The following is a 24518-nucleotide window of genomic DNA, read 5'->3' as shown; positions in this document are numbered from 1 at the left end:
TGGATTTATTTCACTCTGCTGTTTTTGTTTCTTGAGATGAGAGCTTAGACTATCAATTTGAGACCCTTCTTTTCTAATGTTAAGTTTTGGCAGTATGAATTTCTCACTCAGCATTATTTTAGCTCTAATGCAGTTTTAACAAGTTTTTTCCTTTTCATTCAGTTCAAATTGTTTTCATTTCCTTTGCAACTTCCTCTGCCCCATGGAATATTTAGAAATGTGTTGTTTAATTTCCAAGCGTTTTAAGACTTTATCTTTTTGTTATTTCTAGTTTGGTTTCAGTATAAATTTCCAAGTGTTTTAAGACTTTCTTATCTTTTTGTTATTCATTTCTTGTTTGATTTCAGTATAGCCAGAAGATACCAATTTTTGAAATTTTACAGTTTTTCATTGTATATGGTCTGTTTTATTGAGTGTTTCATTTGTTCTTGAAATGTATATTCCTCTGTTGCTGGGTGGCTTATTCTGTAAAGTGCTAATTATGTTCAATTGCTTGAAGTGCTGTTCAGTTCTTTCATAGTCTTGCTGATTTTCTATTTAGTGATCTTATCAATTGCTGGGAGGGATGTTGAATTCAACAACCATAATAATTTGTTTCTCAGTTTTGGCTTCATGTATGTTGATGTTGTTTTATGCATACAGGACTCCTGTATTCCTGGTGGGTAGCGCCTTCTACCATGTAATGTCACGTTATACCTTGGAAATTTTTTTTTTTTCTGTGAAGTCTACCTTTAGTGTTTGGCTTCTTTTAGTTTAGCATGTGTCCAGGTTTATCTGTGTTGTATTGTGTGTCAGTATTTCATTCCTTTTATATGGCTGGATAGTATTCTGTTTTACAGATACACCACACTTTGTTTATCCATTCATCTGCTGATGGACCCTTGGGTTGTTTCCATCTTCTGGCTACTGTGAGTAGTGCTGCTATGACATTCATATACTAGTTTTTGTTTGAACTTTTTCAGTACTTTTGGGGATCACACACACACACACACGTAGAATTGCCACAAAGTCAGGCCAGGTAGTTTCTTAAGTTTATTCATTGGGTATCAAGCCAGTGAGCTGATAATTAAGCTAATTATACTGTTGTCAGTTTACAGTCAGCTCCTTAAAACACTGGAAGACCACTAAGCTAGCCAGTTGACCACGGAGGTTAATGGCACTTGAAGACTATACTGCCTTCAACAAGAAAAGATTTGTTCCTCCCTGGTTATGTGAAGCTGCCTGAGTAGAAGGGCAGTATACAGCACTTCTGCTGGGCCTCCAGAGCGACCTTGAATGTGAGAGGTAAGGCACTATTCACCCGGCAAGGAAAGACAAACATGGAGGCAGATCAGAACAGGTGTCACAGTCCTTCTGTGGGGGTCTGACATGTCTCCTAGGAGGTAGACTCTTGAACCTGAGAAAATAAAAACCTTCTTGTAATTGTCAGCAGGGTGATGTGGAAGTAAAAGTGAGGGGAACTATTGGTGTAATGGATTAAAGAGATGATCCCAAGAAATAATTACTTTGCTTTCCCATTTGGTTGATATTGAAAAGCCAATTTGTCATTATTACCATTTTGCACATTTGCTTGAACGTGTACTTAAGAAGTATCTGTGTGGAAGCAAAGCCCCCCACCTGCCCCTGCCCCTCCCCACAGTCTGTACTCTCCGGTGCTAATAAAACCCAACAGATTTGTACACATAATTTTGAACTAGGAATACTAGATTATTGAAAATAAATTGTCTTGGCTGCAAGATATCTGAAGAACAGTACCGTACACTTCTGAATATTAAGAACAAGTTATGTTTCTTTTAGCGACTTTAGAAAATATTCAAGTCTGAGTGGGAGCTTACAGCAATAACTTCCCTTAACTATTTACAATAAATGATGAATTATCTCAAAATATAATTTGAGGCATCAAAAGAAAAAAATGCTCAGATATTACTTTGATAATTCTACCTTCAAGTATTTCTGAGTGCTCAATATGCAGAGGGACTATTCATGTTTGGGACACATTGTGAATGAGACAGATACAAATTCCTGCCCTCCTGGAGGCTTCTCTTCCTAGCTTGAAGACCCTTGGAAGGCAGGCAAACAGAAAACTGACTGCCAGTACCTGGTCGAGGGACCCACCTACTGGAATAAAAGTTAGCACTTGGAAGGGAGGTCAACCAGGCAGGGAGAATGGGGCATTTGTGACTCCAGCACAGACCACAGCCTCCAGTTAATAACGTATTATGTGGAGTGGTGGGTGTCCCCAGCAAGGGGGCAGCAGATGAAGCCTAAGTGCCACTGTGGGACTTTTGTCACCTGGCCTCCCATTCAGGCCACTTGGGTGAATTGGTTCCATCCTGGTGGGTAGATGATCCCAAACTTAATAGCAAATCCAATCATAATCCTAAAACATTTTAAACAAGGCATGAAGATGACTCTTAAGTTTCTTAAACTGAGAAAAATTGTATCAAAGAATGACTTTCCTTATAATATTACCAACTGCTATAAAATGGAGTACACAGTCATCTCTCATCAGGGTATATAGTATTAACTGGACATGATCTTATTACAGGTGAATCTCCTTGGCAAGGCTGCTGGCAGCTCTGGAGCTAACAGTGTAACTGGCCTGTGATGTTACATCCCCAAAGTCCTTGTAAGTATTCCCCTTTTCTAAACTTGATTCAGTGTCAGACCAGAAAGACAGAGTAGTTTGGCTCATAAGAGGTATGTGCCATCCCTGTTCATAGGAGAATGTTACTAATACAAAAGAACACTGGAAATGGGTCATAAGTAGCCATATGCAGTATCTTTACAAATGACAAGTTAGTATATGAAGATATAAAATCAGTAGAAAAGGGCGAACTGATCAAATGGCATACGGAGCACTGGCTACTAATCCAGAAGAAAAAAACTGTCATCCTTTTATCAAATGACATCAAAAGAGGCACTGGATATATATAAAGACTCTTACTTTGTATCCAGGGTAAGGTGGCGAATTTTTGCCATTAGCACGATGGTGGGTCCAGGTAGCAATGCTGGCTATCAGGGTAGTGGGGGCTTGATCGGCAGCTTGGTTCCAGTCAGTCTTACCAGAGAATAGTCTCTTACCATGTGAGTCCACCCTGTGCTCAGCAGCTGTCACTTTTCCCCCCACAGTTCACGGCACCACACAGGGGTTCTTTTTTAGGCCTATAATTTTACAACAGACACGTCAAATAGCTACTAGGCACAGTAAGAGGGCAAGAGCCAGTGACAATGCACCAAGTTTCATCAAAGGGAATCCTGGCCAGAGCTGAGAACATCCTCGTGTTCTGCCCAGTGACTGGAGCAGCTGCATCATCATGCAGTTTTGGGGTCTGCATAATGGCATGAGGGCAAATAGTCACATGTCCACGTGGTTTCAACTGGCCAGACCATCAGGCCCAGTTATGGTTCCTATGAATCGAGGGCCCTACTGAGCCAGGAGCGTTGCTCCATGCAGCGAGGTCCGGGGTACACGTCCCCACTAAGGGACAGCTGCAACTATCTCAAGTTTGGCTGAGATGCTGCTGGGACCAGGGAGGCCTTGAACTCGTCAAGAGCTGGGTGTGGCACACAACAGGAGCGTTCACAGTCCACTAGGCAGGCCCAAACCCCACTCAGATCAAAGGGAGATCGCGACATTTAGATTAGCTGTGCACCAAGAAGGAAAATGTAATTCCTACGAATGGGAAGATTACCAGCACATGTGGTGTGAGTGATCGAACAGGGCATGACTCCATCCGGTAGGGTTTCCGTAGTCCCTTGAAATAGAAGTTTGTGTTAATTCTGATACTACTCTCCGGGTTTTGTATTGGGTAAAAGTCTTTCTATATTCATATAAATATGTTCCTCTCCCGTGTGAATTTTCTGTCAAATGGGTTGGTCCAGAAGGATTTTCCATAATTCTTGTATCAATAGGGTTTTTCTGCTCCCTGAGTTCTCTGGCATACATTTAAGATTGACTTCTTATGCAATTTTCCATATTCATTACATTCAGAAAAATTTTCCCCACTGTGAGTTCTCTGATGTATTCTGAGGTTTGACTTCTGGCCAAAAGTTTTCCCACATTTATTACACTGAAAGGGTTTCTCCCCTGTATGAATTCTCTGATGATCACTAAGGATTGCCTTCCGGACAAATTTTTTCCCACATTCGTTACATATAAATGGTTTCTCCCCAGTATGAATTCTCTGATGAACTCTGAGGGTTGATGTCCGGGCGAAAGTTTTCCCACATACATTACATTTAAACGGCTTCTCTCCTGTGTGCGTTTTCTGATGTTGAATGAGATGGTCTTTTCGCCAGAAGGATTTTTCACATTCTTTACACTGATAAGTTTTCTCACCACTATGAGTCCTCTGATGTATTCTGAGGTTTGATTTCTGGCCAAACGTTTTCCCACATTCATTACATTGAAAGGCTTTCTCCCCTGTGTGAATTCTCTGATGATCTCTGAGGGTTGACTTTTGAACAAAAGTTTTCCCACATTCGCAACATTCATAGGGTTTCTCTCCTGTGTGAATTCGCTGATGCCCCCTGAGGGTTGACTTCTGGACAAATGTTTTCCCACAGTCATTACACTTATAGGGCTTCTCTGCTGTGTGAATTCTCTGATGTGTACGGAGGTGTGACTTCTGGGAGAAGGTTTTCCCACAGTCATTGCATTCAAACGGTTTCTCTCCCGTGTGAGTTCTCTGATGTTGAATGAGGTGTCCTTTTTGACAGAAGGACTTCCCACACTCAGGACACTGATAGGGTTTTGCTTCAGAGTGAGTTCTCTGGCGCACTTTGTGGGCTGTTGTCTGGTAGGACCTCCTATTTTCCTGATTTTCAAAGGGCTTATGTGACCCAGTTTGTGTTCTGCCGTTGCACCCCGGTGGGTTCTCTTCTGGGACAGCTCCCTGAGGTTGAGTGAGGTGTGACTTCCTGCCGAAGTTATTCCCACTTGCAGTACATTCACAGTACTTCACAGTCATGTGAAGTTTACTGAACTCCTTGACAGCCAGCTTCTCACAGGAGTTCCCACACTGGCTGAGATGAGAGTGTTTCTCCCCTGTCCCAGTTCTTCTGGGGTCAAACAGAGTTGTTTTATCACAGTTTTCCCTAAATTCATCATCTTCGCAGGATTCTTCTTCTGTGGGAGCACTCTGACGTTTAAAGCAGGCGGCCTCATTATAGAAGGCTTTTTCAATCTCATCGAATTCAAAAGCTTGCTTCAGTGTTTGACATTTTTGATGCTCAGAAAGATTTTCCTTATAATGGAGGGTTTCTCCATTTTTATTATATTCATGAAACTTCTCTCCAGTATGAGTTCTCTCAAACTTAATTTTGAGAGGCAAATTTTCACATACATTATAACAATCTGTCTCTTTTGTTGAGTATGTCCTATTATTAATGATAAATTGAGAAATATTTTGCAGACTAACTCCCCTTGAGTCACATCTACAGGGCATTTTTGTGGAGGAAACAGGAGCAACGTGCAGATTAAATGGTATTCTCAAAACTTCGTCTTCCTCTCTAGTCAATGGTTTATTATTGCCACATGTTACTTGTTGCAAGTGTTTGCCTTTGATTTTCTTGTTCTTTCTGATTACATTGTTGTCTCTGTAATCTAAAACAGAAACATTGTATAAACATTATATGAATCTTAACATTTCATATGGGTGGGGATTATCAACATACAGCCTATGTTACATGTCAGTTTTTTTGTTTCTCAACATAACTAGGGGGTGTGTGTGAGAGAGAGAGCGAGAGAGGAAATTTACATATTCACTCTCCTTTAAAAAATAATGCTGATGGTTGTAAATACATGTTTGTATTTGGATTGTGATAAACTGGATCTTCTTACCTGGGTGGAAAAGGGAGAGAAATTTGACTTTTATGGGAGTGATTATTTTAGGGAGCAGGAAAACCAGACAGTGACTACAACAAGGACTTATAAACCTGAGCAGAATAACAACAATTAGGAGAAAACGGGCATTGACGGGCTAGGCTCGACAGGGGAGTGGCTTGGTTTGAGGAAGTAAATTACAATAGAGGTCCAACATTAGGCTATAGTGGTCGAATGCTCAAGAGTCTTCATACTTCAATTTGATAGCATTCCTTATTTCCATTCAATCCTTCAGAATCCAACTGACAGCAGCAACTTCCTCTTAATTAAATGAAGAACTAATAGTGGAGGATTTAACCCATTTTGCAGCTGCGAGTCACAGAAATACAAACAAGTGTAAAACTGATGAAAAGTAAGTTGATTCTTGCAATTAAACTAGATTCACTGCTCAATTCTGGCTGTGGTTACTTTGATTTATTCCATCTATGAAAACTGAAGATAAGTGAATCTGATCACCTCATTCAAAATTTCTACATTTCAGTTTCATATGAGGAATACAATTTTAAGTGGAGTTTCATGGAAGGCCTTAATGCAAAGATGATACTTAAAAAAGATCCACATTCTTTATGCATTCTAGATGCCTATCATTTATGGCTTAAATAAATTGTGAATATTACCTGTTACTTTTGGCTCATTCTTCAACTCTCTGTTAAGCATGAAACAATTTATATTTGCGTAAAACTTATACGTGCAATTTCACAGTAAAGAGTGAACAGTCATGGAATTAGAAACCATGTCAAGAAAGAGAACATAAATGGAAAAATCCCCAGTTATCCCTGCCCAGGTACAACTTCCTCATGCTGAAGAGCTTACCACTCTCCTAACAATCCTAATTGTCCTTGTAGTTTTACCACCTAAAACTAGAACTGAGTTTTGTCTGTTCCCTGACATTTACATAAATGTAACCATACATGCATATTTATATTTTTGCTTAATATTTTGTCTGCAATTACTGTGTAAGACTTCATATAACTGTGTAATTCTCCCTTAAGAAGTAACTATTCCTTCATTCTGTTGCTAAGGAACCCAACCTTTAGCAAAAATAAGCAACATTGTCATAAACATCGTTTTACTCATTCTAGAGAATCCCATCATGCCTCTCTGTAAGGGACACAGTTGAAAATGACTGCCTGGTTACAGGTGTGCAAAACTTCAGCTGTATTTGGTAACATCCTCCTGATTGCACAGAGATTTTATCAGTTTACCTTTTCAGTCAGTTAATAAGGGTCTTTTAATACTTCACATCCTCACTGGGACTTGCCGTGGCCAGATCTGTTAATCTCATTTCATATCATGCGTGTCACTTATCTCACCTTATACTTTATTTTACACTCCGTGAAATGTAACGAGGTTGAACACATTTTGAAAGGTTGCATGGCTGTTTGAAAGTTCCTGTTTAGCCCTTCACCTGTATTTCAGTCGGGCTGCTGCACTCTTCTGTGCTGACTTGCAGTTTTCACACTTTCAGGATGCTTATCCTTTCTAGGTTACTTGTACTGTACACATATTGTGCTATTCTGTGCCCTGTCTTTTCATCCTTTTAAAGATATCTTTTAGGAACAAAACTCTCAATTTTAATGTAGTTAAGTTTATTCATCACTTTCTTTTGACTGGTGCTTCTTGTACCTTTGAGGCTTGTAAGAAAAGTCTTGAAATGCAAAGGTGTTCACTGCTAAACTGTCTTCCTGGAGTCTGACTACCCTACAAAATTCTGTTAGTGCTCAGTAACTCACCTCTGTGGCTCTGGTTTGAGAATTCTTCCTCTGAGAACCAAGGCTCTTCTCCTTTCTCCAACTTGAAGATCACCTCTGGTTTGAAAATGCAGTTAACTACAAACAGGCAACAAGGGAGTACTTAGGCCAGATAATGAGATTTTCAGTCTCCAAAAGTGGAAAAACTTCTGGAACAGTATCCTGAAGGTCTTCCTTCGAATTTATCACTGGGAGTTGACAACACAGACACTTTCTATTTCTCACCAGGGCTTAGCTACATTATACTCCTGAGTGAAAAGGCAAAACAACATTAGCACCTAAAGTATTCCTGTAAACTGGTGCACAAAAAGGAAATGCCTTCTACATGGAGTTGTGAGGGTAAGTCATGCTTATAAGCTCACCCACTGAGACTAGGTTGTTGTAGTTCTCCAGCATCACATCTCTGTACAGGGTTTTCTGAACAGGACCCATTTGCTGCCACTCCTCCTCGGTGAACTCCACAGTCACGTCCTTGAATGATACTGATGCCTGCAAGAGCACATCTCTGTTCAGTCTGAAGGGTTCAGAATTAGATGACACACAAAATACACATGAAAACATTTCTTATGCTTACTGTAAAGAGCTTAAAACAAATGAATATACAGGAGCAGAGACTTCAGTGGCCACACGTGACAAAGAATACTGATTCTACAGAATTAGGCCAAAAGAGTCACTAAACAAATATGTAAGAACAGCTGTGTGTGTGTGGGGGGGAGATTCTGATTACAAAGTACACATTATATTGTAAATGTCCAGTTTTCAACAAAAATTTGAGACATGCAAACAGGTAAGAAAGTATGGCTTCTATACAGGGGGGAAAAAACTACGTATGAAACAGTGTAAAAACTGTCTCTAAGGAAGTTTAGACACTGGACTTACCAGACCAAGACTTTTCATCAACTATTTTAAAGTACAGTAATTGAAGAGAAAAATCCCCTAGATGGATCAAGAGCATATCTAAACAGGCAGAAGAATATGCCGATTTGAACATAAATCTATTGAGATGACCCAATCTGAGAACAGTAAAAAGAATGAAGGAAAATGGAGGAGGACAGGAGAGAGCAAAAAGGGCAGAAAGACAAAGAATGAAACTTGGCAGCACGATATGTAATACCCAAGACATGGAAACAACCTATATGTCCATCGACAGAGAATGGGATAAAGAAGCCGTGATATATTTATACAATGGAATACTACTCAGGCATAAAAAAGAGCAAAACAATGCCATTTGCAGCAGCATGGATGGACCTTGAGATTGTCATTCTAAGTGAAGTGAGCCAGAAAGAGAAAGAAAAATACCATATGATATCACTCATACGTGGAATCTTAAAAAAAAAGACAAGACACTAATGAGCTCATCTACAAAACAGACTTGCAGACATAGTAAACAATCTTATGGTTAATGGAGGAAAGGGGGTGGGAAGGGATAAATTTGGGAGTCTGAGAGTTGCAAATATTAACTACTATATATAAAAATTGATAAAAAAACAAATTTCTTCTGTCTAGCAGAGGGAACTATATTCAGTATCTTATAATAGCCTTTAATGAAAAAGAATATGAAAACAAATATATGTGTGTATACACACACACACACACACACACACACACACATATATGTATATATGACTGGGACATTATGCTGTGCACCAGAGATTGACACACTGTAACTAACTATACTTCAATTTAAAAAAACTTGAAAGCAACAAGAGAAAAGTGACTCAGCAAAATTCAATCAGCATAGTAAACACAGTAATAGAAGAAGGAAATAAACCACGTGATCATATCAACTGATGCAGAAAAAACATCTGACAAAATCCAGCACCATGATAAAAACATTCACAAACTAAGAATAAAAGGGAACTTCCTCAACACAGTAAGAAGCACATAGAACAATCCACAACTAACATCATATACAATGCTAAAACATAGTAAGTTTTCCTTCAAAGGTCAGGAATAAGACAAAGATGTCCACTGTAACCATTTCTAGCAGTTGTAGTGGAAGTTCTAGCCAGAGCAAACCGGCAAAAAATTTTAAAAGGACTTTAAAATTAGAAAGAAGTAAAACTACTTCTATTCAGACTACATAATCTAATGTATAAATATATATATATATAAACACTGAATAATCTAGAAAAAACTTATAGCTAACAACAATCTTAGCAAGTTTTCAGGATTCAAGATCAACACAAACATTTGTATTTCTATACACTAACAGTGAACAATAAAAAACTTAAGAAAACAATTCCATTTACAATAGAATCAAAAATAATAAAATACTAAGCATAAATTTAGCCAAGATGGTGCATGACTTGTACACCCAACACTAGGAAACATTGCTGAAAGGAATTAAAGAAAATCTAAATAAATGGAAGGATGACCTATGTGAGTGGACTGAAAGATTTAATATTAAGATGGTAATTTTCCCCGAAGTGATACACAGAGTCAATGAAGTGTTATCAAAATCTCAATGGCCTTTTTGCAGAAATGTCAGTCCTAAACTCATGAAATTGCTAGAGACCCTGAACAGTCAAAACAGTCTTAAAAGAGAACACGTTGGAGGACTTGTACTTCCTGATTTCAAACTTAACTCTAAAGCAACAGTAGTCAAGATGGGGTGGTACTAGTGTAAAGACAGACATATGGGTCCATCGAATATAGAACTGACAGTCCAGACAGAAACCCACAGTCATTTAATAGCAAAAGGTAGTCTTTTCAACAAAAGATGCTGGGAAAACTGGATAGCCACATGCAAAAGAATAAAACTGGAAACTTACCTCATGCCACAGATTCAAAAATTTCTCAAAATGGGTCAGAGATCTAAATATAAAGTTTAAGCTATCAGACTTCTGGAAGAAATCAGGCATAAACCTTCATGACCTTGGATTTGGCAATATTTCCCTAGATGTTACACAAAAAGCACAAGAAACTAAACAAAAAAAAGTCTTCAACAAAATTAAAAACTGCGTTATCAGAGAACACTATCAAAATAGTGAAGAGACAACCCACAGAATGGGAGGAAATATTCACAAATTATATATGTCATAAATGTCAAAATATATAAAGAACTCTTCAACTGAACAACAAAAAGACAAGCTGATTTAAAAATGAGCAAAGAACTTGAATAGACATTTCTCCAAAGCCAGATACACAAATAGCCAATCAGCACGTGAAAAGATGCTCAAAGCTGTCATCAGGGAAATGCAAATCAAAACCTAAAGCCCCAAATGAATACTGCTTCACACTCACTTAAGATGGCCATAAATCAAAATCAAAAGGAAAGTAACAGTGGTGGTGACAATGTGGAGAAACTGGAGCCCCAGTGCACTGCCGGTGGGAATGTAAAATGGTGTAATTGTGGAAACCAGTTTGGCAGTCCTAAGTAAGATAAACGTAAGTGTTACCAGATAACCAAGCAATTCTACTTGTAGATTCAGTTCCCAGGGAAATAAAAAACAGGCATTCATACAAAAACTTGTGTGTGTATACATATCTTGAATGTTAACAGGAGCACTATCTAGAACAGCCAAAAGGTAAAAACCACACAAATGTCCATCAGTTGCTGAATGGAAAAACAAAATGCGGCATATCCATATAATGGAGCTTTGAAAATTACACAAAGCGAAAGACTCAGTCACAAAGACCACATACAAATCATTTGTCTGAAATGTTCACACTAGGCAAATCTACGGAGACAAAATGTAGATTACTGGTTGCTTAGGGCTGGGGTTGGGGTATGCTGGGAGAGGTGAGAGGATAGGTAACTGTTTAGAGCTTTTTTCTGAGGTGACGAAAATGTTCTGAAATTGTGGTGATGACTGCACAAGAGTGAATACACTAAACATCACTGCACTGTATACTTTAAATGTGTGAATTGTATGGTATGGGAATTACATCTCTATAAAACTATTTTAAAAAGGAAACCAGAAAAATAGGATTATTCAGATTTTCTCTATCGAAGAAATCGAATTCATAATTTTAAAACAGCCTTAAAAAAACCCCCAAGGCCATGACGCTTTACTAGTAATATTCTCCCAAACATTTCAGAAGAAATAACAGCAATTTTCAACTCTTCCACAGAACAGAAAATGAAGAACCATTTCTCAACTCATTTTATGAAAGCATAACCTTAATGGCAAAACTTGACCAGGACATGAAAGGAAAAGTTCAGGCCAATTATCTCTCCATTAATGTACACTCAAAAATACTTATTCAAATGTTAACAAATTGAATCTAGAGACATATTAAGGGATAGTACATCACAACCAGGTGTGAGTCATCCCAGGAAGGCACGATTGGTTAAACACTGATAAATCAATCAACGCAGGTCACCCCTTTAACAGAATAAAGAAACAAAATTGTATTATCTCACTAGATGCAGAAAAGCATTTGACCAGATTTAATACCTATGTGTGATAAAAAATTCTCAGCAAACTAGAAACAGAAAGAGAACTTCCTCACTCTAATGAAGGGCATGTGCAAAAAAAAACCCCTACAGTTAAAATCAGACTGGTAAAAATGGTTAACTATTGAGTATTTTCCCCCATAGGTGAGGGAGAAGAAAAGGATGTTTATTATCATCACTTGTATCCCATATTGTACTGGAAAAATAAAAAGAAATGAAAGACAAAGATTGAAAAGGAAGAAGCAAAATTTTCTTTATTTGCAAAAGACATATTTAAAATCCAAAAGTCTACCTAAATAAGCTAATAATTGAATGTAACAAAACAGCTAGATACAAGATCAGTATTAAAAATCCATTGTATTTTAATAAACCAACAACTAGAAAATGAAATTTTAAAATATTATTTACAACAACATCAAAACAGATCAAATACATAGGAGTAAATGTAATGAAACATGTCAGACTTCACCTGTACTCTAAAAAACCCCAGCAGGATTTTCAGTAGAAACTGATGAAATTTTTATGTAAACACATAGGACCTAAATTAGCCAATAAAATTTTTTAAGAAGTAGAACTCAAAGTCTCACACTACTGTATTTCATGACTTAACTGTAATGCAACAGTAATTACAAAAGTGCAGTATGGGCAAAAAAGAAAAATCACTGGATCAAAGAAGAGGATACAGTGTAGACACAGACCCACATATATATATGGTCACTTGGTTGAACAGAGCTCCTACTGCAACTCGGTGGACAGAAAATGGTCTTTTCAACAAACGGTGCTAGGGCAAGTGCACATCCATATGGAAATACAAACCTTGATACTTAATTCGTACCATATACAAAAGTAATTCCGGGTGAGTCAAGCTCAAATAATCAAGCAACTACTAACGACACAGGAGAGTATCTTCATGATCTTGGAGTAGGGAAAGATCTTTCAAACATGACACTCAAAGAACTATCGTTAAAGAGGACACTGATCCTGAGCTTTATTAAATTTCAGAACTCAGTTCACCAAAAGACACTAAAAACAGTCAAGCCATGGAATCCAAAAACATCAGCAATACGTGCATCTGGCAAATGAACTGTATTGATAATACAGAAATAACTCCAACTAATCAATAAGATAAAAGCAAATAATCCAATTAAAACAGAGAAGTGAACGAGGACTTTACATAAAACGCAAGTAACGGTGCTCAATGCTGGAACATATCACAGAAAATCAAATTGTAAATCTCAATGAGAGACCAGTATACAAGACTAAAATCAAAAACGCCAACAGGATCAAGTGTTGGTGAGACTTTGGTACAGGTGGATGTATAAACTGGTTCAACAACTTTAAAAAACACTTGTACTGTATTAGCTCTGAATGTATGTTTATTCTATGAACCGAGCAATTCCATTTTTAGGTATAACCAAGAGAAATAAAGATATGCCAAGAGACACAGAGGAATGTTCACAGCAGCTTTATTCATAAAAGTCCCCAAACTGGAAAAAACACAAATGAAAAGCTTACCAACAAGACAGTGAGCGTAACACCATATATTCATATAGTGGAACGCTGCTTAGTAATAAAACGTATTAAAATACACAGCAACATTGATGAGCTAAAAAATGTTACATACAGTGAAAGAAGCCAGACCAACCCTTCCCCTCAAAACAACTACATGTTGCATGATTCCATGTATGTAATGTTCAAAAATGAAGTTTATTTTCTGATAAAGGAGATTCAGAATAGTGGAAGGAAGTGCAGAAGGAGGCAGTGATTATTAACTTGAAATTGGAAGGAACGAAAGAAACTTCAGGGGTGTTGGAAATATTTGCTATCTTAATCTGGGTGGTGAATTATATGTATATGCATATGTAAAAATCTACTCAGTTCACAATTAGAGTTCACTTTACTAGTATTAAAACTGTACCTCAGTTAAATAAAATTTTTTTAATTTAACAAAATTTTATAGTTAATAATTTCAGAAAGTAGGACCATGTCTATTTTGTTATCCCTTTGTATCTTTCTGTATTTTAAAAATTTCTCAAAATACCACTAGTAAAAATCAAAGAACTCAGTCAACTTTGGACAAAGTATGTCCAAAGGCAATGAACGAAATAGGGAAAAATATTTGTCAAATATGTCAGGAAAAAAGGATAAATTCTTTAATAATTAAAAAGCCTTTAAAATTAGCAAAAAGGAAGGAAACTGATTCAAGAAAAAAGAAATATAAATGATTAAAAAAAATACAGGAAACCGTGCACAATCCCAGCTCTCATGCACCTCTTTCTACAAGAGGGATTCCCATGCTGCCCTCCTGTCAGAAAAGCTCTCGAGTCATACGGACTCTTACCCCGCCCCTTCCATGTCTTTCCTGTTCTGCCAGTACTTCCAGATTAAAAATAAAACTGCTTTTATTACAGGAATTTCTTCCCCATGCCATATGTTAGAACTCATGATGAAACCAAACCCTGAAGGATGGCATCCACGGACTTCTAGGGTTAGGGGCTTTTGTCTAACCCCAAATTTATATGGTGAGGTCCTGACCCCCTCAGCACCTCACACTTTAAGTATATTTGGAAGACAGGGTTTTTACAGAGGTGACTAAGTTACAGCGAGGTCATCAGGGTAGGCCCTAACCCAGTTTGACCAGAGAATGCTTGTAAGAGGAGGAAGTCTGGACACAGACACATACAGAGGGAAGATCACGTGAAGACACAGGGAGAAGACAGTCATCTACAAGCCAAGGAGAGAGGCCGGGGGCTGATCCTTTCCTCACAGCTCTCAGGGGGAACCTAACTCGTCCAGACTCTGATCTCAGACTTTCAGCCTCCAGACCATGAGAAAACACATTTCTTGTTTAAGCCATCCGGTCTGTGGCACTTTATTATGGCAGCCACAGCAAACCGATACACCGAGTCTGGTCCCAACATCTTCTCCACCTCTACCTCTTATTGTTCCCTAAGAAGAAGTCCAAAGTGTTACAGGCAAAATTCTTACTGGACCTCGTAAGCCTTGTTTAGTCCACGTCATGTCATTCTCTCAAAACGCAGTGACCTCCTCGTACTCTGCAACAACTAAAATCCCACCCATTCTTCAGGCCTGACGCAATCCTTGTCAGCTCTCTGCCTTTGATCAAGGGAACCTACGCCACCAATCTGTCTTTTCTTTGACAAACTGCAAATCCTGATACTGATTCTATTCGAACGATCAATCAGCTAATTCCTCTACTCCTGACTTAATTGTTTCCCATGTATGCAGAGGAAATTGTCAGATTATTCCTAGTATCTCCTGCGAATTATCTCCTCCCAGGGGACTGTATTTGTCCACAAAAGTTTAGTCCTTCTTGCAAGCACATAGAGACCAGAGTAGATACCGTCTTAAAGACGAAGAGGCTAAAATGAGCACATATTAGAGGAAGCACAATACAGAGGGAAAGTCAGGAAAACTTCCTCTGGGAGAGTCCTTCACTCAGGAGATCAGGGCTACTTGTCACAAGGAGGACAAGTGTGCACAGGAGGAGGTACGGACGGCACCAGTTCTACCTTGTGAGAAATGAAGTGGTGGTCTGAGAAGACTGAATCCAAATTCTTATGGTGGTCGTGTTCTGTATATAGAGGGGACAATTTTTTATTAGGAAGAGAGTTTAATGAGCAATGTCATCTGGGAAACTTAAGGGCCTATGAAGACGAACCCACAGTAGTTCAAGATCTTGAAGCTAACGGGCTAACCAGACAAACACATATCAGGTAATTTCCACCGAAGGATGAAGTGCAGACAGGGAGAGATAGGGTGCTGTGCAAATTCAGAAAAGGAGTGGAAATTAGCCCAGAGGGAGGCAAGGGGAAAGAAAAGAGCGTTGTTTCCTCGATGAAGCAACCATAGCTGGCTCATGACAGGTCCAAAGTAAAGAGCCAGACTGCATATCCATGAGAACGACTACTATCAGAAAAACAGGAAATAGCATGTGTTGACGAGGATCTGGAGAAACTTGAACCCGTGTGCACTGCCAGTGAAAATGTAAAAAGATGTGGCCACTGTTGAAAACAGTAGGGCAGTCTCTTGAAAAATTAAACATAGAATTGTCACATGATCCAACAATGTATCCACAAGAATTAAAGGCAGAGTCTTGAAGAGGTACTTGTACACCCAGGTTCATAGCAGCATTATTCACAATAGCCAAAAGGTAGAAGCAACCTGTGTCCATCACAGAATGAGAGGATAAACAAAATGCAGTCTGTACATACAATGCAGTATTATTCGGCCTTCAAAAGGGAGGAAATTCTGACACGATACAACATGGATGAACTCTGAGGACATCACGTAAGTGAAATAAGGCCATCACAAAAAGACAAACACTGTATGATTCCACCTATATGAAGAGTGCAATTCACAGAAACAGAATGGTGGCTGCCACAGGCTGAAGGGAGGGAGGAGTGGGGGATTTGCTGTTTTATGGACACATAATGTAGAGTTCTGCAAGATGAAGAGAGTCCTGGAGACTGGGCACCCAACAATATGAATGTACTTAACACTGCCGAACTGTACATTTAAAAATTGGCTAAGATGGTAAATTTTATGTTACCTATATTTTACAACTAAAAAGAAAAAGAAAAAGAAAGTAAAGAGCCAAACGACTTAGTTGCAGGGGGTTGCCATAACAAAATACCGCAGACTGGGGGCCCTAAACGACACTTACTTCCTCACAGTTCTAGAGGCTGGAAGTCCGAGATCAGGGCCTCAGTGTGGTGACGTCCTCGCTTACAGGTGCCACCTTCTCACTGCGTCCTCATGTGGCCTTCCTGGGCCCTGTGCATGAAGTCTCTCTCTTCCTTTTCTAAGACCACCAATCCTATCAGATTAGCACCCCGCCCACATGACCTCACTTAACCTTCACTGCCTCCTAAAAGCCCTGTCTCCAAATACCATCACATCCGGGGTGAGGGCTTCAACATATGAATTTCGAGGGGGACACAAATCAGTCCATGACACCAAGTGCATGAAATGAAGACGGGTCTAAAGGTCAGTCAAGAGACGACAATGAGAAATGTGATATGAGGCAGAGTCAGGGACAGTAGGGTCTGTTTAAGAAACTAAATAAAGTTTTCCTTAGAATGAAGTTTTCTACTAAACTTTTAATGTCGTATTTCCCACTAGATTGTAAACACCATTAAGAAAGAAAAGTATTTATATTGTTCAAGCTGTAACTACAGCCCATGTCACCTCCTGACCACTCAATAAAAAACTGTCAAGAAAGTCAGAGCAGCAGTAAAGTAAAAAGACGAAATGGAAGCTGTAATGCCTTCAAAACCTGAATGTTATCCTGAGAAACGGGGAATTTTATTATACAGCGATGAGAGGCCACTGAAGTGATTTACAGATGGATGAAGACAGCAGTTCATTAGCATTTAGATGAACCACCCCTGTGGGAGACGTGCTTGAGCAGGTGAAGAAGGAGGTGGGACAGATCAGTAAAGAAGCTATGCCACCAGTTCAGGCGAGAGAGCAGTAGGAGGAATGAAGTGGGAACGCATGGAGAACACATTAAGTTGAACCATATAAAACTGTTACCTTTGACCCACACGGACAGGAGAAGCAGCCGGACATGATTACAGACCACACGGGGCAGGAGCTGAGTGAGTGAGAGCGAGAGGAGCCAGGATGCATCCCATTTTTGTGGCCTGGGTGCTTGGCTGAATGGGGTTGTATCCTCCATAGGGAAAGCTGAGGAGAACTAGTTTGGGAAGGGCTATAAATACTAATTTTTTCTTTGAATCAGTTGAGCTGGAGACACCTTTTAGATACCTAAAGAGAAATGTTGAGTCAATTATGTCCAGTGTGGTAGCCACCTGTGACTATTTAAAACTTCAATTAAAATTCAGTTCCCCAGCCACACTGGCCACGTTTCAAGTGCTCAAGAGGCACATGTGGCTAGTGGTCACCATTCTGGACACTGCAGATACAGACCATGTCTAACATCACAAAAAGTGCCATTGGTCAGGGTGGGCTGCAGACCCTCATTTGTTAAAACCAGGAAGGGAATGAAATGAGTCAAGACTAGTTAGAAGAATAGTGGGAAGGAATGGAAACTCACAGATGAGACGTGAAAGGGCAGGAGAAGGAAGATGACTCTATGAAAGAAATGAGAGGCAGGCCAGTGGCTGAGGAAAATGTCACACACACTAACGCAGGAGGCCTTCCAGAGGCACAGACAGGGGGAGTAAGGCACGGCAGACAGGTCTAGTGAGGTAAGGACTGGGCGAGACCCATTGGATTTGACTGTAATTAGCTCACTGGTGAGCGCAGGTCACAGGCACATGAAGAGACACCGAGGCCTCACGCAGTGGACTGAAGTGTGGATGGAAAGCATGGTAATATTTGCTAAAGAACAGACTTTAAACTGCTGAACAACTTGTTTATGACAAGCATTTGAGAGAAATATTTCTGGAGAGCTATTTTAAGGACGTGAGCATTCAGGCCATTCCTGCCAGCCCCTAGCTAGTCTAAGCATCATCCCTGGATCCAGCAGGACGATCGGAAAACTGTCCACCTCCGCTTGTTTTAGTTACCTGAACCCCCGTGTTAGCAAAAGCCCTTCTGCGGCAGCCTGCCCTTCACTTCCAGGGGAATTCTTTTCAGGGCTGTTGTTGCAAAGATTTGCACTGTCACCTACATGAGACCAACAAAGACATTTCTCCTGACCTTGATGACTTAAGATTCCACGAGGGGTGTCTGGTTTAAGCTGCTCATGAGTGCAAATCTGTGAACAAATACTGTCTGTCTGTCTCTCTGTCATGACTACCAGAAAGGTCAGAAGAAATGTGCAGCTGTGCTTCGGAAAAGCTGTGACATGAGAGGATCCGCATCTATTCACCTGCCAGCTCTGCTGTGCCATCCACCCGCTTTTCTATTGTCTTCCTTGAATAATCCCGATCCATTTCTACACCTACTTTGCCATGTTAATTAACCACCTATAAAATCCTTTATAAGACGGGTGTTAATGAGTAACTCACCTGAGATATGTTCATTTTCTGCTGCTCTTGGGAGAATGTACAGAATTGTGAAGGATAAGCTGGGGGTAAAGAAAGAGGAATGGAGTTAGGAGAGGTCTGGTGAGCTTCTGTATTCACTTGCCTAGAAATCTCATCAGACTAGTTGGGGAAAAGGTCTTTCTACGGAAAACTGTTCTGTTGATCTTTGAAAAGGGGCAGGAAGCACCATATAGAGAAAAGCACTCTGTGAAGATGTACATTTCTGATACAATCACGCGGCCGTAACCTTGCTGTTTTTCACTGGGTGACTGTAAATTATTTTCCTACCGATTTAAAAAATCTATGTTCTCTCCAATTAACAAAAATTAAAACAGAGGATTAATATCAATGTCCTATTAATATTATGTATACCTTGAGTTAGAAAATCAGTAGAAAACTCTGAACAAAAAGATGTTCAGTGGCAAAATATTTTAAAATCTTTTTGTTCTAATTTGTTGTAATTTCTCAAAGACTTTTGATAAGACACTTTTAGTGACTTACCTGCGACAGAATGAACAGCACTGTGCTTTGCTCCTAGCTCTGTCCTCGGTGACCAGGGGACGTACATCTCAAGCTAAATGTATTTTTTTAAGGTTTTAATTTAAGAAATCCCTTCCTATGTTACCGTTTTGTGACTCTATATGTTCAGGATAAAGGAAGCCTCAGCATATCTCTAGATGCCATATGGGATGGACATGGTGTGAGAGTGGCTCAGAATATGGAAAGGACGAAGAATGAACGAAGTGGGGGGTTATTTAAGGACTGAGGATAGAATTTCCTTGCCTCTGGCTGTGGCTTTACCCATGCAGTCTGTCAGTCATCCACCCCTTCTGACCCCACTCACCACCTTCCGCAAGCTGATCCACAGTTTCCATGGTCACACAGTCCGTGATGGCTTCTGGATGTGGTGACATCACCCAAGTCTAGCTCTCTCTAGGCAAGGTGATTAAGAACCGCTTCTGGCGGAGCAAGTCACAACCTGCTCCTTCCTGGATTCTTCTGCATCTGCTCTGAAGCTCTGATGAGGGCAGTCCCTGTCAGATGGGCTGTTCTTCCAGAGGGACTCCTGTCCCTAGGGCTCTCTCCTTCCTGCCACAGAAGAGCTGCTTTGTTCCAGAGGTGTTGAGACTTAGGCCTAGGAAACAAATTTATTTTAGTTGAATCTTTCATACAGAGCAGTGTTTCTCAACTTCAACACTGATGACATTTTAGATTGGATAACTCTGTTAATAGGGGTCGGTGAGCGGGGAGAGAGGCTGTCCTGTGCTTTGTAGGAAGTCAAGTGGCATTTCTGGCTTCTACCCACCAGGTACTTCTCCTCCCAGTTGTGACAACCCAAAATGTCTCCAGATATTTCCAAAGCTTTTCAGAGAAGCAAAATCGCCCTGGTTGGGAACCACCTGTATAGGCCTTAAACCTGATTCTTTTTTTAAAAAAATATTTATTTATTATTTAATTATTTTATTTTGGTGGGGGGTAGGTAATTAGGTTTATTTTTAGTGGAGATACTGGGGACTGAACCCAGGACCTTGTGCATGCTAAGCATGTGCTCTATCACTTGAGCTACACCCTCCCAGAAATCTGATTCTCCTGGAATTCATTAGAACTCTTCTATCCATTATTGCAGTTACTAACCACATCACTACTGAGCACCTGAGATGTGGCTACTGCCACATGCTGAAGTAACATCTTTGATACATCGGGATAAATGCAGTAGGTTCTTAAAACGAATTTCACAAGTTTCTTAGTTTTTATTGTGGCTATTAGAACATTTTAAATTATACAAGTGGCTCAACTTATCTTCCTACTGGACAGCGCCACTCTAGAGCATCAACTGTGCTTTCTGACGACAGAGACAGACTGGACAGTGCCAAAGTTGCCAGGTGCCTTAGTCTTAACCCATAAGCCCCAGAATAAACACACTTGTCACAGAGTGAGATTCAGTTCACAATGACTTTATAATTCAATCCTGGGGATTGGGGGCAAGGCACTCTGCAAGTACTGTCGTGGCTGCAACGCTGGGTTTTGGGTAGGCAGGATATTACGAACAGCCTGAACCAGGGAGTAAAGCGTATCTGTATTTACACTGTAGCTTCCTCACGTTTGTGACCCTGGGTCTGTAATTCCACTCCTCTGGGCCAATTTTCTTCTTATACTTTAAGGATAGGATTATACCTATAAGTAGGGTGGTTGTGAGGATTAAATACTAAATGAAAAGAACAAAGGGTCTTCTAAATACAATGGGAGCCAACATTACCTGTTGGCTTATGAACTACTAATTAGTGCAGATTATCTAGCACTTGACTAAATGCTTGACCAGTGAAGACAAGAAGCAATTTTTACTAATAACCTTATTTTTTGATGAAAAACCTGACAGCGCCCAAGTGACAGAGGCGGAATTTACTCGTTCCTTCTGGCTCCTAAGCCCGGGAGCTCACCGCAGACCCAAGGCCGGCGCACGCTTTGTGGCAGGTTCACGCTCAATATTATAAATGCACAATATTATAAACGCATAATCCCCGCCCGCCGCGGGCAAGGGATTTTCCCAGGCCCGGCTGCAGTCGGGTCCCCGCCCCCGCACCGAGCGTTTCTGACCACGACTCAGCCCAGCCGGTGCCCGGAGCCCGCCGCCATTCGCCTTTCCCTCCAGGCCTGGCTCGGGGACAGGCCGTGGGAGTCCCGCCTTGGGACAAGCAGGGTTCCCGGGGCTTGGCGTTCCCCAACCATTTCACGCCGGAGCCCCAGACCTAAACCGTCCTCACCTGAGGAGCGAAGCCTCCGGGCCCGCAAGTCGGGGGACGCCGGAAGCAGGAAAGTAGGACTGACTGCGCAGGCGTAGCGAAAAGCCCCGGATATCCGTTCCCAGAATGCTGCGCGATAACCAGCAGCATTCAAGACTACATTTCCCATAAACCCCATAGCCGCTCGCAAATTGGGTGTGTGGCTAGGGGAACTGTTAAGGAGCAGTTCAGATGCTGTTAACAGTCGGTGCTGATAAATGGAGCCCAGATTCTACCAAAGCCCCAAAGGTTATGGGTTAAACTGTGACATTACATTATATCCTGTGTGTGGTCCTCGATCAGTGATCCTCCGGAGGAAACAAGCCATTTGGGAACAATTTGGGAAATTTGTATTTGGATTGGATATTAGAAATGTTAAGAGAAGTTATCATTACTTTTGTTATTTGGTGTACCTTGGGATTAGGTGGGTAAGTTTACGTTTTAAAGAAATGCATATTAAAGTACTTAGCATTGTATTATCTATTTGTAGTAAAAGTAACTAGAAAAGGCAAATAGCAAAATGTTAAGAATTTTTATCTCTGGAAACAAGCAGTGGAACACTATTCTGAGGCGTTTAGGGCAAGAGGCAACGGAGAAGCAAGACATGATTGGCTAGGAGGTCAGAGACTTTCATTTAAGACAGGTCCTATTTTCTAGGTTAAAGTAAGCTAGCTGAAGCTGATTTGGAGGACTGTGATCGTTGTATGTTCAGTTTCCTTGACAGTAATACGTGCCCCGTTAAGTGCTAGCTGACTTAGGTTTAAATTTGCAATGTGGGCCCCATTTTGTGTGTCCTGATAGACAATTAATTTTATCATAATATAAACAGCTTTTATAAATAAAACAATGTAAAATGAAACAAAAACTAGAAAATGGAGACTATAATTAACATAAAAGAATAACATCTAATCCTCAGAGTTTATATCTGGGGGAAAAAAAGAAAAAGCAATACCTGCAAGTACATCTAACTCAAATAAGGAAATTATTATTATGCATATTATATGTCTCCTAGGGATGAACTTGCTTAAAATTTGTGTGCACACTTCTGAAATTAGAACCAAATTAGAAACCTCTGTTTATACTTACATATAAACACACATTCGTTTCTTGGTTGATATTTTGTAGCACTGATTATTTTATATGGCAATTATAATAAGAGATTAAGTTTTGATTAGCAAGAAAAGGATTAATGTTACCAGTAAGTTAGTGCAATTTCGTGAAACAAGGTATAAGATTTTAATCTGTTGACACTTAAGAAACTTTAATAAATACCACTTTCCTAGATGAAAATTATGAAGTTCCAATCAGAATTTTAAAAAAGTTTTTTATGTGTGTTTTTCTCTTTGGCATGAGTGTATTTTGTTTGTTAAACCTAAAGGAACAATTCCAGCTTTCATCCCAATTCAAATGTTTACTAATGATTAGCAAAAGAATTGAAAATGCATAGCAATGTGCCCATATTAACACGTATGCTACTGCTAAAATATTTAACTGATCCTTGTGCAATAAAAGTTCAAGTCCTGGAAGAAAAAGTGAGAACCTAGTGTGTATCAGAGCTGACGTTCAATAAAATGGAAAAAGACCTTTCAATAACCTAGAACAATGGGTAGGTGTCAGAACGAAGTAAGGCCATATTCATGGCATTCATATTACAATAAATAATTTTCATAGGGATTCAGCTATAAGCAATTAAAAGACAATTTCAAAGTTTTAAAATTTAAGTTCCTTAAGTTCTGAAGGAATATAAATGTTTTTAAAACATAAGGCCCTTTATTTCCTTTCCTTGGAAACCCTTTCCTTCACTTCTGTCCCGCGCCTGGGACCCCGCCTCAAGCTTGGGAACACAGCCAGGGTGTGCTGAGGGCCACCGCGTACCTGTGCTGCACCCTACCTTTTCCGAATCTGGTGCTACCAGTGTAGGTGCTGGCACCACTAGTTACTAACGGAAATTTGCAGAGATACTTTGAGGCTGTAAAACATCAGGTTTCTTTCTAAAGTACCACCCACCAGTTTAGCATTCATCAGTGGATCTTGCCGGTATGCTATTGGTGACTTTGAATTTACCTCTTCACTTGAGAAAGTATAAAGCCACCTCTGACATCAGGGAACTGGCCTGACACTTAGAGCCTGAGTGTGGTTGTTAAAGCTATCCTGGTGCCCATAACTAAACAGTGCTCTTTTCCTATTGGACACAAACGATCCCACTGAACACCAAGTGGACAAGGTCATTTTGTGACTATGATTATGTAAGTCAAACAAGATCACTTTATAGTTTTGCATGAATCCAGACAAAAATAAGGTTATTCTGTTACTCTCAAAATTCCAAATAGCCTCTCTCAGCTAATATGAATGACTGCTGCCTTTTTTTTCCTTCTTCTTCTTTTTCTTAACAACACCCAGCCCAGACCAAATTCAGCTGCCTTGGAAATTCTGCAAAATGAACTAACCGAAGCTCAAGTCCAGTAATACCTTTCTAACACCCTCTTACTAAAACAGTTTATGGTTCTTACATAGCACGCACTCTACCTCATTGCAATGACTATTAAAACCCAAATTGTTCAACTACAGGTGTGTGTTGCTGGTGGTACTGGACTGAATTACAGTGACATCTCCCATGGTTATTAATTGGAATTCTGTAAGGAAGATTTGTACCATCTCTCAGTTTATTTATTCAATCAT

General features: G+C 39.9%; 1 protein-coding gene and 1 long non-coding RNA gene across 6 annotated transcripts; one reads left to right on the top strand and one right to left on the bottom strand.

The window, feature by feature from the left end:
• Window positions 1–1019: 1019 nt before the first annotated feature.
• ZNF510 (zinc finger protein 510) lies at window positions 1020–21886 on the bottom strand. 5 transcript variants are annotated; one of them, XM_015243578.3, is made up of 7 exons: window positions 21822–21886; window positions 19904–20194; window positions 19042–19100; window positions 8001–8127; window positions 7621–7716; window positions 2948–5608; window positions 1020–1396 (listed from the first exon to the last, which is right to left on the bottom strand). In XM_015243578.3, exons 2-6 carry the CDS (start codon window positions 19971–19973, stop codon window positions 3909–3911), a joined length of 2052 nt encoding a protein of 683 aa, XP_015099064.1. In that variant the 5' UTR covers window positions 19974–20194; window positions 21822–21886; the 3' UTR covers window positions 1020–1396; window positions 2948–3908. The 5 variants fall into 5 exon arrangements, with proteins under 5 accessions (XP_015099064.1, XP_072815250.1, XP_072815251.1 ...); XM_072959149.1 differs by lacking the exon at window positions 21822–21886 and adding an exon at window positions 21410–21495; XM_072959150.1 differs by lacking the exon at window positions 21822–21886 and adding an exon at window positions 20695–20837.
• On the top strand, window positions 1189–6279 carry LOC107034052 (uncharacterized). The gene is made up of 3 exons (XR_001459574.3): window positions 1189–1284; window positions 2549–2629; window positions 6123–6279. It is a non-coding gene; the product is annotated as an uncharacterized lncRNA (long non-coding RNA).
• Window positions 21887–24518: the final 2632 nt, after the last annotated feature.

The sequence above is a fragment of the Vicugna pacos genome, chromosome 4 (genome assembly GCF_048564905.1).
Source record: "Vicugna pacos chromosome 4, VicPac4, whole genome shotgun sequence".
Classification (NCBI taxonomy): domain Eukaryota; kingdom Metazoa; phylum Chordata; class Mammalia; order Artiodactyla; family Camelidae; genus Vicugna; species Vicugna pacos.
Note: the sequence above shows the minus strand (reverse complement) of the source record. Positions and strands in the feature narration are given on the sequence as shown.

What these genes read in the sequence shown, in the direction of transcription:
- ZNF510 (XM_015243578.3), bottom strand. Translation starts at nt 19,973, where the DNA reads ATGTCACCACATCCAGAAGCCATCACGGACTGTGTGACCATGGAAACT. An exon ending in GGATCAGCTTGCGGAAGGTG is followed by an intron (nt 19,101 to 19,903) that starts GTGAGTGGGGTC and finishes CTTTACCCCCAG; the next exon opens with CTTATCCTTCACAATTCTGT. An exon ending in CAACAACCTAGTCTCAGTGG is followed by an intron (nt 7,717 to 8,000) that starts GTGAGCTTATAA and finishes GCCTGTTTGTAG; the next exon opens with TTAACTGCATTTTCAAACCA.